We start from the raw sequence: 12,209 nt of genomic DNA, 5'->3' as shown, positions 1-12,209 counted from the left end.
TGGCTAGGCGAATAAGTCCCTATCAGCCTTGGCTTAGGCCAATAAGGACTAATTGGTGTTGGCTAGGCCAATAAGTGCATGGGATTTTTTTACATGTTAGCTATTTTCCACGCTCCATTTCCCGCCCCGTTTCCCGCCAATTTACCCCCCATAATTTCCCGTCAATTTATCCCCCCATACTTTCCCGCCAAAATTGGCGGGAAATGGCGACGGAAAAAGAAGAAGGTTCGAAGCAATCCGATGAATCGGCTATGGCGACGACGTTTCACCTTGTTTCTGACGACGGCGATGGGGGCGAACAGGCTCGGCGTCGGGCAGGAGGGCGGTGATGACCAAGGAAGGCAATGAGGTAGCGGCGATGCCGACGGGTGGTACGGTTACCAGGAGGTGCGTCGACAGCGAGGCAGTGTCAGTGGGAGAGGCAGTCGAAATGTAGTTATGTTGAATCAGTGTCTTGTTTAGGTAGCAAAAGTAGTTAGACGTGCATGACCATGATCGTGGCAGCGTCGCACTATCAGACGAAACTTTCTCTTGCCATGCCTTCTCTTTCCCTTTCTTCATTTGGTTGGTGCCACGAGCCAAGGCACCAATACAAGTCTATGGTTGATAAACTTGGCCAATTTGAAAAAAACAAAGAATAGATTGCTACCCCTCTACTACGACAACTTTCTCTAGTCCTCTCTCTCTCCCTCTCTCTCTATCTTCTATCTTCTCTCTTCTCTCTCTCCCTCTCTGTCTCTCTTCTTGCAATTTCCATGCTTTATCTACTCTAGCTCTCCAGCTACCTTACAAAATCAGTGATGTATTCATACAATATAACTTGTCTTGTTGTGTTTGTGGTTTTCGTTAAAGAAGACGATGTCGTCTTGCTGAGCTCTAGCCCCCTAGGCAGGTCCGTGGATCGGAAGTAGAGAAAAGACTCGGGTCAGGTGCCACCAGCCCATGAGTATGTATCACCAAGCAACAGCTAGCCCGAGCTCCATGTTTTTGGTAGCCATCAAAGGAGGTTGACGCGCATGCATGCAACCTGCTGCATCTTGTCGTTTGTCTCTCGTGTTTCGAGCGTTTGATTTGTTTCACGTCTATGGCCTAGCCATGCATCAAGGGAGAGGCAAGCAAGAGCTTTGGTCAAACGGTTCGCTCTTACTATATAATATATGAAAATAAAAAAGACCTCTAAAAAGTTGACATGCAACTGGCCTGTAGTCTGCAGCAGGTGTCCATGCAGCCTTGTTGCAACATCTCGAGAGGCCAGCGCCGCATATTTGTCTTTCTCTTGCAGTTTCCACGACGGCCGTTCTTGTAAGAGCATGCAAGACGCACTGGGGCCGGAGCCTATCAATTTCTAACCCAATTTATAATGATGTAGCTCAGGGTTACAAAGTAAAAAAAACTAGTGTTGGTGCTAAGACGGCTGTACAAACGTAAGTATAGAAGTAAAAGTTGCTGAAAATTTCATGTCCTAGCGTGTACTATTCTTTTTGTTGCTAAGTATAAGTCTTTTAAAAGTTTTTACTAAAAATTGGCGGGAAATGAGGCAAGAAATGGAGCCTGAAAAATAGCTAACAAGCAAAAAAAAATAAAATCTCATGCACCTATTGGCCTAGCCAACACCAATTAGTCTTTATTGGCCTAAGCCAAGGCTGATAGGGACTTATTGGCCTAGCCAAGGCCGACAGGAGCTTATTGGCTTCGCCAAGGCCGATAAGCTCCCGGAAGCCAAGCTGACACGCCTATCGGCCTAACCAAGGCCGATTAGGACTTATTGGTCTTGGCTAGGCCGATAGGTTCCAATCGGCCACGCCTAAGCCGAGGCCGTATTATTTTTGAAAATTCTAAATTTTGTGCAATATTTTTCAAAAAGAATAAATAAAATGCAATATTTGAAAAAAATTAGCCCGATCGTAAGTGCCCCATGAAACTACACCCAACCGCCTCGCTAGAGCTACACTACATCGACTACAAGTATCCCGCCGAAGGCATTTGTGCGGGCATCCAGTGGATCACGAACCCAGCGGCGGCGGCGGCTACCTCCTTCCCTTCCCTCTCTCATTCCCCTACCTCTAGTTTATCCAATGCATGTAATAGCTACTAGATTTCGTAGGATCAAGTGAGTGTAGATCGTGTATTCGTGTGTATAACATTTGTATCCTTACATCTGATATTCAGAACCAGGCCATTATCTAAATTTTTCCCCAAATTTTTTTCCCACGCCTGGTTCATCCGTTTCATTCGCGAGGACGTCATGCCCATCGTGTTACCACCGGAGTGGGATATTATGTCTGCCAAGGAACAGTTGTTGTGGTAGTACTCTATTTGCTAAGGTGGATGAGATGAACTCAGTGTTGGGTATTGCACGCGTGGGTAACCCTCCCGTGGTTACCTCGCTTGTCGATCCGGCAACCACGACGCACGCCTCATCGACGACCGTCCCAGATGTTTCCTGCTCCAACACCAAGGCCCAGGAGGTCGTCGAGTTCATCCAGGATGCGCCCCCTGCCTGCATCGCGATGACGCACATCACCTGTTCGACGGATGTCTCGAACCAAGTTGTCACCATTAGCAGCGTCAACAAGGTCAACATTGTCGTCTTCCCCGAGCTCGTCGTCGTCCCGAACGACAAGGAGGTCGAGCAGTTGCCTTCCCACACGGTCAGTGAGGAGGAGGATGCCCCTGGGGCGATCACAACTGACGCTCTTGCCCAATTGGGTTCTCCTGTGATGACCGTGGCATACCACGGCGTCTTGTCATTGACGCCAACAACTGTGTTCGACCTGCGCCGACCATGTGTTGGAAGGAATGCTCGAGCCAAGATGTCATTGCGGCGATGTCTGCACTTGCCGCAGCTACGACACCTGATTCATCCTCGGCCATTGTCAACTTCGTCCTCGAGCTCACTGCTTGTGATGCGGACATTGAGGCCTTTGACATCGGTGCCAATGGTGTCGCTGCACTGACACCCACTAGATGCTAGACGGACTGCCTCAACGACAACTTCAACCAGGGGAGTGAGGGTTTCTCATGTCGTGCTGCGTATTAGGTAGCTCTCATGGAGGAGGGTGTCAGAAGCATCCATGGCTACCGCCTCAGGTTATGTCACTGACGGGGATCTACGGTAGTGCATCGATTCCTACGGAGCAACATTTCTGTTCCCAGTTACTTTTTCATAGTGATCAGAGTGGTGGTTCTAGCTGTATGACTTGGGATTTAGGAGGCTTACTGAATTGCACTCTATTATCACACAAGGCGAACGATCAAGTTTTTGGGTACAAAAAAGCATCTATTCAGAGTCTGCTTCATCAACTTTTAGTGGATACGACTGGAATTAGAATTGACATGAGGTCTCCAAAAAATTATGGTCCTGTTTCACAGTCAACTGATACAGTTACTGCTGAGGTTTCTGATGATTATGAACAGCATCATGTTTCTCTGGACAAGATAACCGTAACTGCTAAAAGAAGTTTGAACCTCATCGAGGAGGAAGGTGTTGCCAAGAGAGCCCACAACCAGGATGTGGTTACTTAATTGATAACGCTGCTCCTCAAAGTTTTGACAAGGGAGATCCAGGAAGTAGCTCACAGTTGTGTTTTGTCTCTACTTCAACATGCAGGCTTCCGTTTCTGGAGGAAATGTCATGTGAGTTCCCTGATGACATGCATCTGAAGTACGCATGGGCCAACGCTGCAGGTTACTTCTGTGATGAAGCATTTTACTGGTGATCTCAATTTGCCAAGAGAATCACGGAGTCAGCGGATACTACAGTTAATGGAGAATCTGAACGCGAGTGCTACACAATGGAGGTTGTATGTTTCAGCTGAGCTACAAGGTTATGGCATACATGGCGACGATCGTGAGCGCCAACCAAAGCCACAACAATTGTTCAAGTTCAGTCAAGAGATTATCCAACTGAAGCCACAATGGCCATCATTTTCATGCAATTGCCGAGAAGTAGAGGTCTTGAGCATGTCAATGCATTGGACATATTTGAACCATGAGGAATTTAAGGGGAGTGGACGATGCAGACCTGAGAAATCATCTGTTGTGCCAGGAGCTAGAACTTCGATAGTTGTACTAATCAATTTTGAGTACTGCCCCTTCAAGTTTTTACCAGATTGAATACTATTGGTCAGGCCAACTGTGCAAGAGAGAACATCAGAGGTCAAATTTTCATCAATCGTGGGCAAATGTATTCATATTTACTTGAAGATTCAAGACATGATTATCGTCAGTCTATACATACTCAGTACTGCAGCCTGGGAACATTTCTTTTGTCAGAAACTGATATCAACATGGCCCTACCATGTATTATTGGATTACAAGTTAGAGCGGATAATCCAGCTAGCACATGGGAATGGTGGACTCTAGTCCAGCCAGAATGTGTATCCCCATTATACTTGAAAATGAGGTTCAGCGCAAGATGTTACTGGATCCATGTCTCGACTCAGTATATACCATTGGAATTGCATGCTCCTATTTTCCTTGCCATATCTTGAGCGGGTTACCCCGACAAGTATCTGAATATGATGGTCAAGCGAGAGTACTAGAATACAATGTCGTTGTGCATCTGACTGTATATGTTTACCAATCTTCTCATACAGAAATATTGGAGAATTGGGTATGACCATGAGGCAAGAACACATCACCATCAACGTTGCATTGATGGGATCAGAAGCAATATTTGGGAAGCACCTGAATCACAAGAACGTGCAGTCTGGTACATGCTTTTTAGTACGACCATAAGAAGGTGCTAAATATTTTATCCTTTGGGAGGCTCCCTATGAATTCTATTTAGAGATGTTTGCACTGGTGAGAAACCTGGATAAAAGTGGTTCAGATAATTCAGCTGTTAGTGTCTTTGCTCCTGTCCTAAATAGCAGCAACGCCGCTTCTTTTCTGAATATCCTATTACTTACCTGGTCGGATTCAGCTACAAGCTCGACTGCATGTCACACCATTGCTCTTGATTGGTTGGGCTATGATATCAATGAATTGTTGCACAAAGGGGTGTCATGTCATTTTGGAAGTTCTACCTGTGGTGGCTTGCACAAAATGAACTCTAATTCTGAAGATTTTCCTCAAGCTCTTATCATGATGCAATAATTGAGTTTTAAGCTCCTCTCAATGGTCGACTGGTATCTATTCCAGCATCCTTATTGCAGGTTTCCTTGTTCCATATCTGAGGCGTTCAAATCTAAGGGAGTACGGAGCAATGGACAGTGCACAGTAAAGTTATTTATGTCCGTACGTTCTTCTCATGAGCAATGGGATCCAGGAGGATTGAACTTTGCGATGTCCAGGCCTTGCACGTATCATGTTCTAGTCCTTGGCTCGCTGATTGCACTATGCATATGCTCAAATTGGTATTCACAATGAAAAAAAAAGTCCTATATATATGACCCGACGAGAGTTGGCACCGGCTTGGGGGCAAGCCGGTTGTTAAGGGGGAGAGGATGTCAGCATCCCTCCTATACTGGGCCAATAGCTATGGGCTAGGCCCAGCCGCCTCGCTAGAGCTACACCACATCAACTACAAGTATCCTGGCGAAGACATTTGCTAGTGGATCACGAACCCGGCGGCGGCAGCTACCTCCTTCCCATACCTCTAGTTCATTCGTGTATCCAATTCTTGTAATAGCTACTGGATTCATAGGATCGAGTGAGTGTAGATCGTGTATTCGTGTATACCACATCTGTATCCTTACACATACATGACATGAAAAGTGACAAATTAAACATATTTGGCCATGTGCCCATGTGCTCATCAAATCCACCCTGTTTATTAAACCAAAACGATCCTAGCACAGTATCACAGAGACCTAAACATCATAATCAATTATGGCTAATATTTTCTTGAACAACCATTCTGTCAACACTAAAAAGCAGACTTCAATGAAACGGTAAATAATAATGCGTGATTGTACTTATACATAATAGTTTTCTCTAGGAATCAATGCGTGCTTCGATGTTAAATGTTAATGCTATCAGTAGTTTGGTTCTACCAGGTCCAGGTACAGAGGAGATGTCAGGAACTTAAATTGAACCCAACATATTCTGTAATTGCAGTGTGCAAGCCAACGGGTGTGCTTTCGGTCATTGACACAGATCACAGCATCTTCTTTGCTGCACCAGAACCAATTTTTAATCTAATAGTCAAATCTCCAAGATGCAAATCTGCAGAAAAAACAAAAATAATAATCAGATATTTGTAAGACATGATCCTCAGGGAATCTTTAGTGTACATCTGCACAATTTGAGGATAGTATATCTGAAAAATTCCAGCTGTGCATTTGCTACTATGTGCACAACATTCGCAATTTTCTAAAGAAACAGCATTTGCAGAACTACAACTGCAATAGAAACACTGGAGATGTGCCTCCGTAATATAATTGAGAAACAAAAATAGAAAACTATAAACATGACAGGGCAAGTGACATATTAAACATATCTGGCCATGTGCCCATGTGCTCACTGAATCCACACTCTTTATTAAACCTTAACGTTCTACCACAATACCAAATGCAATATTACACTTACCCAAGAGATGGAGGGTACCATTCAATGTGACTTTGTTTGCATATGTGTATATGACAAACAAATACGTACATAAAATGGAAACAAAATGCCAGAAATATAATATGCGCAGGATGGAGGGGCAAATTTTTATTGCACAATTCAATCTTTACCTTTTTTTCATGGTATCACGTTCTTTTGAACCAGAGACCAGCTATTAGGGTACATGATATACATAAGGCATTCAACTTTACAGTAAAATTCCTGACTTCAAAAACCATGTATACCGAACTGATCCTTTAAAAGTTCCTACGGAAACTAGTCCTTTAAAAGTTCCTGCGACATTCCTGTATACCGAACGGAGCCGTAGCAGGGGAAGGGGAAGCAGCATGCTCTCAACATTCTAGCTTCCTTGAGTGATTTGCAAGTAGGTTGAATGTGGATGGTGATTTTGCAAAAATAACTGCATAACCATCGTCCATGTGTTCTGCACCTTCAGGGAAGAGCTGCCATAGAAGGCAGCCTCCTCCAATCATTCCACTCTCCCAAGAGCCCAAGAAATTATTGTACACTGTCTGCATGAAAGTTTCGCGGAACTCGTTTTCAAACTTGCCGTCCTTCAGTGATAATCCGAACTCCCCGATCACAATGGGCATGGCCAGCAAGTTTGCTGCATCATCAATATGTTGTTGCATCCAAGTGTTCACAAACTGAACGTGTCTTTCCTCTGTTGAGTCAGGCAACCTAGCAAAAAATCCTAAGTTCAGCCCTGATAGTAAATTCCGTATTTCTGTGAATGGTTTAATTCAGCCGCTATAGCTACTCAGCTGTATATGTTATGTGGGATCAGACATGAGGACTTACCAAGTGTCTGAATAAATATGAACTGAAGCTAAATCAATTCCCAGTGTTTGATGGTTCCTGATAAAGTCCGTTCCAACATGCCCTGAATAATCATCTGGGTTGACGAGCAAGAGTTCTGGGGTAGACGGACCATAATATCCTTCAATACCAATCTCCACGAGGTGCACTGTATCTATAGACTTCACGTAAGATGCCATCTCTTCTATCCATGCCTACAAGAACCCAATTTCTTCAAAATGCAGAGTGGACAAACATACATGGAACATAAAAGTTCACAAAAATAAGACTACAATAAAGGACCTGCAGCGTATCGCCTGATGGATCTGAAGGGCAACGCGGCTCGTTAATCAGCTCCCAGGCAAGGATAGTAGGATCTTCTTTGTAGGCCTCATTTGTGATTGTGTTTATTCTTGACAAAACAGCCTAAACAAAAGAAACATATGCACAGTACTGAAACTCTGGTATAACAGGAATACAAGACTACAGAATTCAGAGATGGCAAACTAAAATTAGCAATAACAATTTGCTGGTGTCATTTCATATAGCTAAGCATATGATGATTTCCATTGGTCACGCAGCATGATAGATATCAGGAACACATTTCCGATGGCTATCTGAGGTAAGGAACCAGAAATTTACCTCAACAAAAGCTTTATAGTACCCTTTAAGTGTTGGATCAGAAAAGAAGTCATCGTCAGAAGTAAGATCTACGCCAGCCTCCTTGCCCCATCTTACATACTGTGCCTTCCCTCCATAATCTTCCCAGTTATTACATAGTGACAGTATTAACCGCATCTTATACCTTCTTGCCTCGCTCACCACGAAATCCAGTGCCTGGCAAAAAGACATGATAAAATCAGACACCAAAACCCAAAGAAACACAACTGCTGTGCAGAGATCAGACTTTTATACCGGAAAATACAAATTTCTTTAAGAAATGCATGATGAGCATCCAATTTCACTTGTTCCCATTTTCTTATTTTCTTTTTGGAGAGTGGGTCAGTGGGGCATGTGAATGAGATAGCAATTTCATCTAAACCATGGCATAGAATGTAAGATCCAGCAAATTTATTGATGATCTAACAAGAAAAGTGCTACTTGGCCATGCATTTCATCAAGCAGGTGCCCGTCTCCACATGCAGCTCACCTGGAACACCTCCTCGTCGTAGCAGAATGGCGCGGTCTGCAGCGCGTGGTATCCCCCGTCAGCGAACGCCCAGGTGCGGCACACGTTGAGCCCAGCCCCGGCAGCCTCGGCTATAGCCGCGGTCACGCGCGGCCGCGTGGCCTCGTCGGCGGCGAAGGACATGAGCCAGTAGGTGTTAAACCCGTGGATGATGAAGGGGCGCTCTGCCGCCCCCGTTACCAGGTGAGCGCCTCGCCGCTCCACCGCTGCCCACTCCTCCTCCGCGTCCGCCTCCTGTGACATGACGGTGGAGGCGAGGCCGAGGAAGACGTAGGGGAGGAGTGGGATGCGAGGCGTCGTCGTGCTCCGAGCGGTGGCGGGCGCGCGACACATCATATCGCCCATGTAGTCAACGGCTGAGTGGTTTTTCTACCGTCCCCGGCATGATCATTATGAGCAGTTAGTTTCAATGCGTTGTTATAAATCTACCGAATGATTTTTTATTCTGAAAAAATCATACCGTCCGATCTAAGGATGATGGCTGTTCGATAGTAACAAACAGAAAGATCGTCTTGTTTCTCTGTTCTTCACCGCGCAGCACCGAGCGTAGATCGCATCGCAACACCGGAGCACCGACTCTTGACTATATTGATTAAGTACATTGATTAGTTAGAAAAAATAGTATGAGATATGTTAGAATTTGTTCTATCTTTTCTTGTACTTCTAGTTGATTATTATACTCTTATATACTTTCTCCGTCTCAAAATAAATGTCTCGAATTTAGTACTCTTTCCGTCTCAAAATAAATGTCCCAAGCTTAGTACAATTTTGTACAGATCTAGTATAAAATTGAGACACTTATTTTAGAATGGAGGGAGTATAACTTTGTACTAAAACTAGTACTCCCTCCATCACGGTTTACTCGGCGCGGTTGAGATTTCTCTGCGACCAAGGTGCTCGCGGATTGGGCAGAAAAATAGGATCTCTTGTTACTCCCTGCGCCTAATTACCGGAGAGATTAACTCTTAGTTAACCCCACGTCCAATGAACGTTTGGTAGCCCATGTAGCGGACATTTAATAAGGCAGTAGTACTCCGAGTAGTACGCCTATGCAGCGGACGAAGCGCACTCCTTCCTTTCTTCTTTTCTTCTTTCCCGTGTGTACACATTTGCATGCAGCCATAATTAATCGGGGATTAGACCCGGCGCCCACCAGCCCTAATTAACCGGGCATTAAATCGTTCGGCGCCTAAATCATCTCGCATCTGAAACTGCATGGACTTGGAAACACGCCCAGTAAACCGTGATGGAGGGAGTATAAAGTTGACATGCTTATTTTGAGACGGGGGAGTATATATGACTATGAGGCTCAAGCAATATAACAACTATCTCATCAATCTCTCTAACCCTTTCAACATGGTATCCGTCACAAGTTTCTAGACCAAGCCGCCGCCAGTTGCTTCCGGGTGGTCGGCCATCATGACCGCTGCCGGGGGCCGCGTCCCCCGTACCTAGGGTTCGTGTGCCTGTCATGTTGACCGACTGTCTTAAAGAGTTTTTTCCGATCTCTTGATCCGGGGTTTTCTATCTTCCTTTGGTCGCCTTGATCAACATTTTCTTTTTGGTTTTCCGATGTGAGATTGGTTTGCTTCGCCCGTCGCCGCCGTCGACCATCGCGCCTCTACTCCCACATTGGCGCGGTTCGGCCTCTACAACGATTCGGTGGCCTTGCGCGATGCGCCAGCCACTCACGACCGTCGACCGCGCGTCTGCTCGCCCGTCGCCCTGCACTGGCCGTCGGCCCCTTCTTCGCTGGAACTGCTCCATCACCACCCGTCATCTCCTCGTCGACCCCGTCGCTGGCTGTCGTGCTCGCAGACTTCGGCCGCCCTTGGCTCGCTGGCTCCGGCTGCATCGGGCTCGCCGGCTGCCGGTCGTCGGCCTCGTCGGCTCCGTTGCCTCGCTCGTCGACCGCATCGGGGTGTCTGCGTCGACCTCGTCGGGCGCGTCGATCCGGCTGCTGACTCTGGCCGCGATCGCCGTCGTCGGCCTCATCTCGGACGCCGCCACCCCACCTCCACCGAATGACGTCCCCGACCTCGCGCGCGATCAGATTGAACACCCGCCCTTGTGTGGTCCGCTTCATCCATATCGTGCGACCGATTTGGCTCGTCAGTTGCGCGCGCCTCCGCAAGTTCCGTGAAGACTGTCCCGAGTATATCGCGCCCTCCACCGATCGAGCATCAGGCTGCCGCTTTGTCGTCGCGCGGGGCTGCAGCGCCGCCGCCCCGAGGTTTTCCCCGTGACTACACCGACTCGCGCGTTGCCGCTACGTCACCCCTTGGGTCGTAGTGCTGCGACACACGGTCCCCGCGACCCGCGAGCCACAGCTATACGCCCCTTCGGGTTGTAGCGCCGTGACACACGGTCGTCGTCGCCGCCCGAGGTCATCTCCGTGGTTGCATCGACCCGCGCACCGCAGATACGCCACCCCTTGGGTCGCCGTGCCGCGGCACGCGGTCCACGCCACCGCCCCGAGGTCTTCCCGCCGTCGCCCGGACCCGCGCGCTGCCGCTGTGTTGCCCCTGCGGGCCGTAGTGATGCGGCGTGCGGTCGACTCCGCCGTCCTCGTGCGTCGACTTCCTGGTATGCGCTGCACCATCACCCTCGGCGCAGAAACGCCATCGTCCGTACTTGTCTGCATCACGCTATCGGGTTCTTCCTTGCCTACTTCGAGCATCGCCGTCGCGCTCCTAACCAGTCGCCGCCGCAACCGCTCTCCTTTGGCACCGCTGCAGCTTGCTCACCCGAGCCGCGTCACCCGTCCACCCCTTCATCTCTGTCCAACACCAGCTCATCACCAGTGTCGCCACCGTCTTCCCTGACCACTTCTTTTACTCTGACCACCACGGGCGACATCGACCCCTTGTAAGTTCGCGCCGCAACCGTCGTCGAGTCCTTCTCTGCTAGCATCCTCGACATGGAGTACCAGTTTGTGCACGTCCCCGTCTACGCATGCCCGATACTGGCAACACCGACGTGTGCCTTCGTCCCCGATGTGCTTCCCGGCCTAGCAAGCCTGGAGCGACGCATCGCCAACATCGACCAGTGCAACGTTAATGCCCTCCCCGCTGCAGTGGTGCTCGACGTTGTGTTTTGCAGCGCCACTCCTTGCCCACACAACAGTGTTGTACAGCCGGGGTAGTTCGTCGGTTGCCCGGGTATGCAGCGTGTTGGAAATATGCCCTAGAGGCAATAATAAAATGGTTATTATCATATTTCCTTGTTCATGATAATCGTCTATTGTTCATGCTATAATTGTATTAACAGGAAATAGTAATACATGTGTGAATAAATAGATCACAATGTGTCCCTAGCAAGCCTCTAGTTAGCTAGCTCGTTGATCAATAGATGATCATGGTTTCCTGATCATGGTCATTAGATGTCATTGATAACGGGATCACATCATTGGGAGAATGATGTGATGGACAAGACCCAATCCTAAGCTCAACAATAGATCGTGTTGTTCATATGCTAAAGCTTTTCTTATGTCAAGTATCTTTTCCTTCGACCGTGAGATTGTGCAACTCCCGGATACCGTAGGAGTGCTTTGGGTGTATCAAATGTCACAACGTAACTGGGTGATTATAAAGGTGCACTGCGGGTATCTCCGAAAGTGTCTGTTGGGTTGGTACGAATTGAGATCGGG

The 12,209-nt window shown here is 47.4% G+C and overlaps 1 protein-coding gene across 2 annotated transcripts; it reads right to left on the bottom strand.

Annotated features, from left to right (window-relative positions):
* Nucleotides 1-5,866: 5,866 nt before the first annotated feature.
* Nucleotides 5,867-8,932, bottom strand: LOC123398449 (mannan endo-1,4-beta-mannosidase 8-like). 2 transcript variants are annotated; one of them, XR_006610151.1, is made up of 6 exons: nt 8,522-8,932; nt 8,014-8,208; nt 7,675-7,797; nt 7,375-7,586; nt 6,684-7,254; nt 5,867-6,171 (listed from the first exon to the last, which is right to left on the bottom strand). XR_006610151.1 is itself a non-coding variant. In XM_045092920.1 (5 exons), exons 1-5 carry the CDS (start codon nt 8,903-8,905, stop codon nt 6,906-6,908), a joined length of 1,263 nt encoding a protein of 420 aa, XP_044948855.1. In that variant the 5' UTR covers nt 8,906-8,932; the 3' UTR covers nt 6,646-6,905. The 2 variants fall into 2 exon arrangements, 1 of the variants encoding a protein (XP_044948855.1); XM_045092920.1 differs by lacking the exon at nt 5,867-6,171 and having other exon boundaries at nt 6,646-7,254.
* Between the last annotated feature and the right edge of the window lie 3,277 nt (nt 8,933-12,209).

The sequence above is a fragment of the Hordeum vulgare genome, chromosome 5H (assembly GCF_904849725.1).
Source record: "Hordeum vulgare subsp. vulgare chromosome 5H, MorexV3_pseudomolecules_assembly, whole genome shotgun sequence".
Taxonomy (NCBI): domain Eukaryota; kingdom Viridiplantae; phylum Streptophyta; class Magnoliopsida; order Poales; family Poaceae; genus Hordeum; species Hordeum vulgare.
Note: the sequence above shows the minus strand (reverse complement) of the source record. Positions and strands in the feature narration are given on the sequence as shown.

Bases quoted from the DNA above. Each gene is read 5' to 3' on its own strand.
- LOC123398449 (XM_045092920.1), bottom strand. From the start codon at position 8,905: ATGGGCGATATGATGTGTCGCGCGCCCGCCACCGCTCGGAGCACGACG. The intron at 7,798-8,013 runs GTAAATTTCTGG...TCTTTTGTTTAG, and splicing joins ACTATAAAGCTTTTGTTGAG to GCTGTTTTGTCAAGAATAAA. The intron at 7,255-7,374 runs GTAAGTCCTCAT...ATTTTTTGCTAG, and splicing joins CATATTTATTCAGACACTTG to GTTGCCTGACTCAACAGAGG.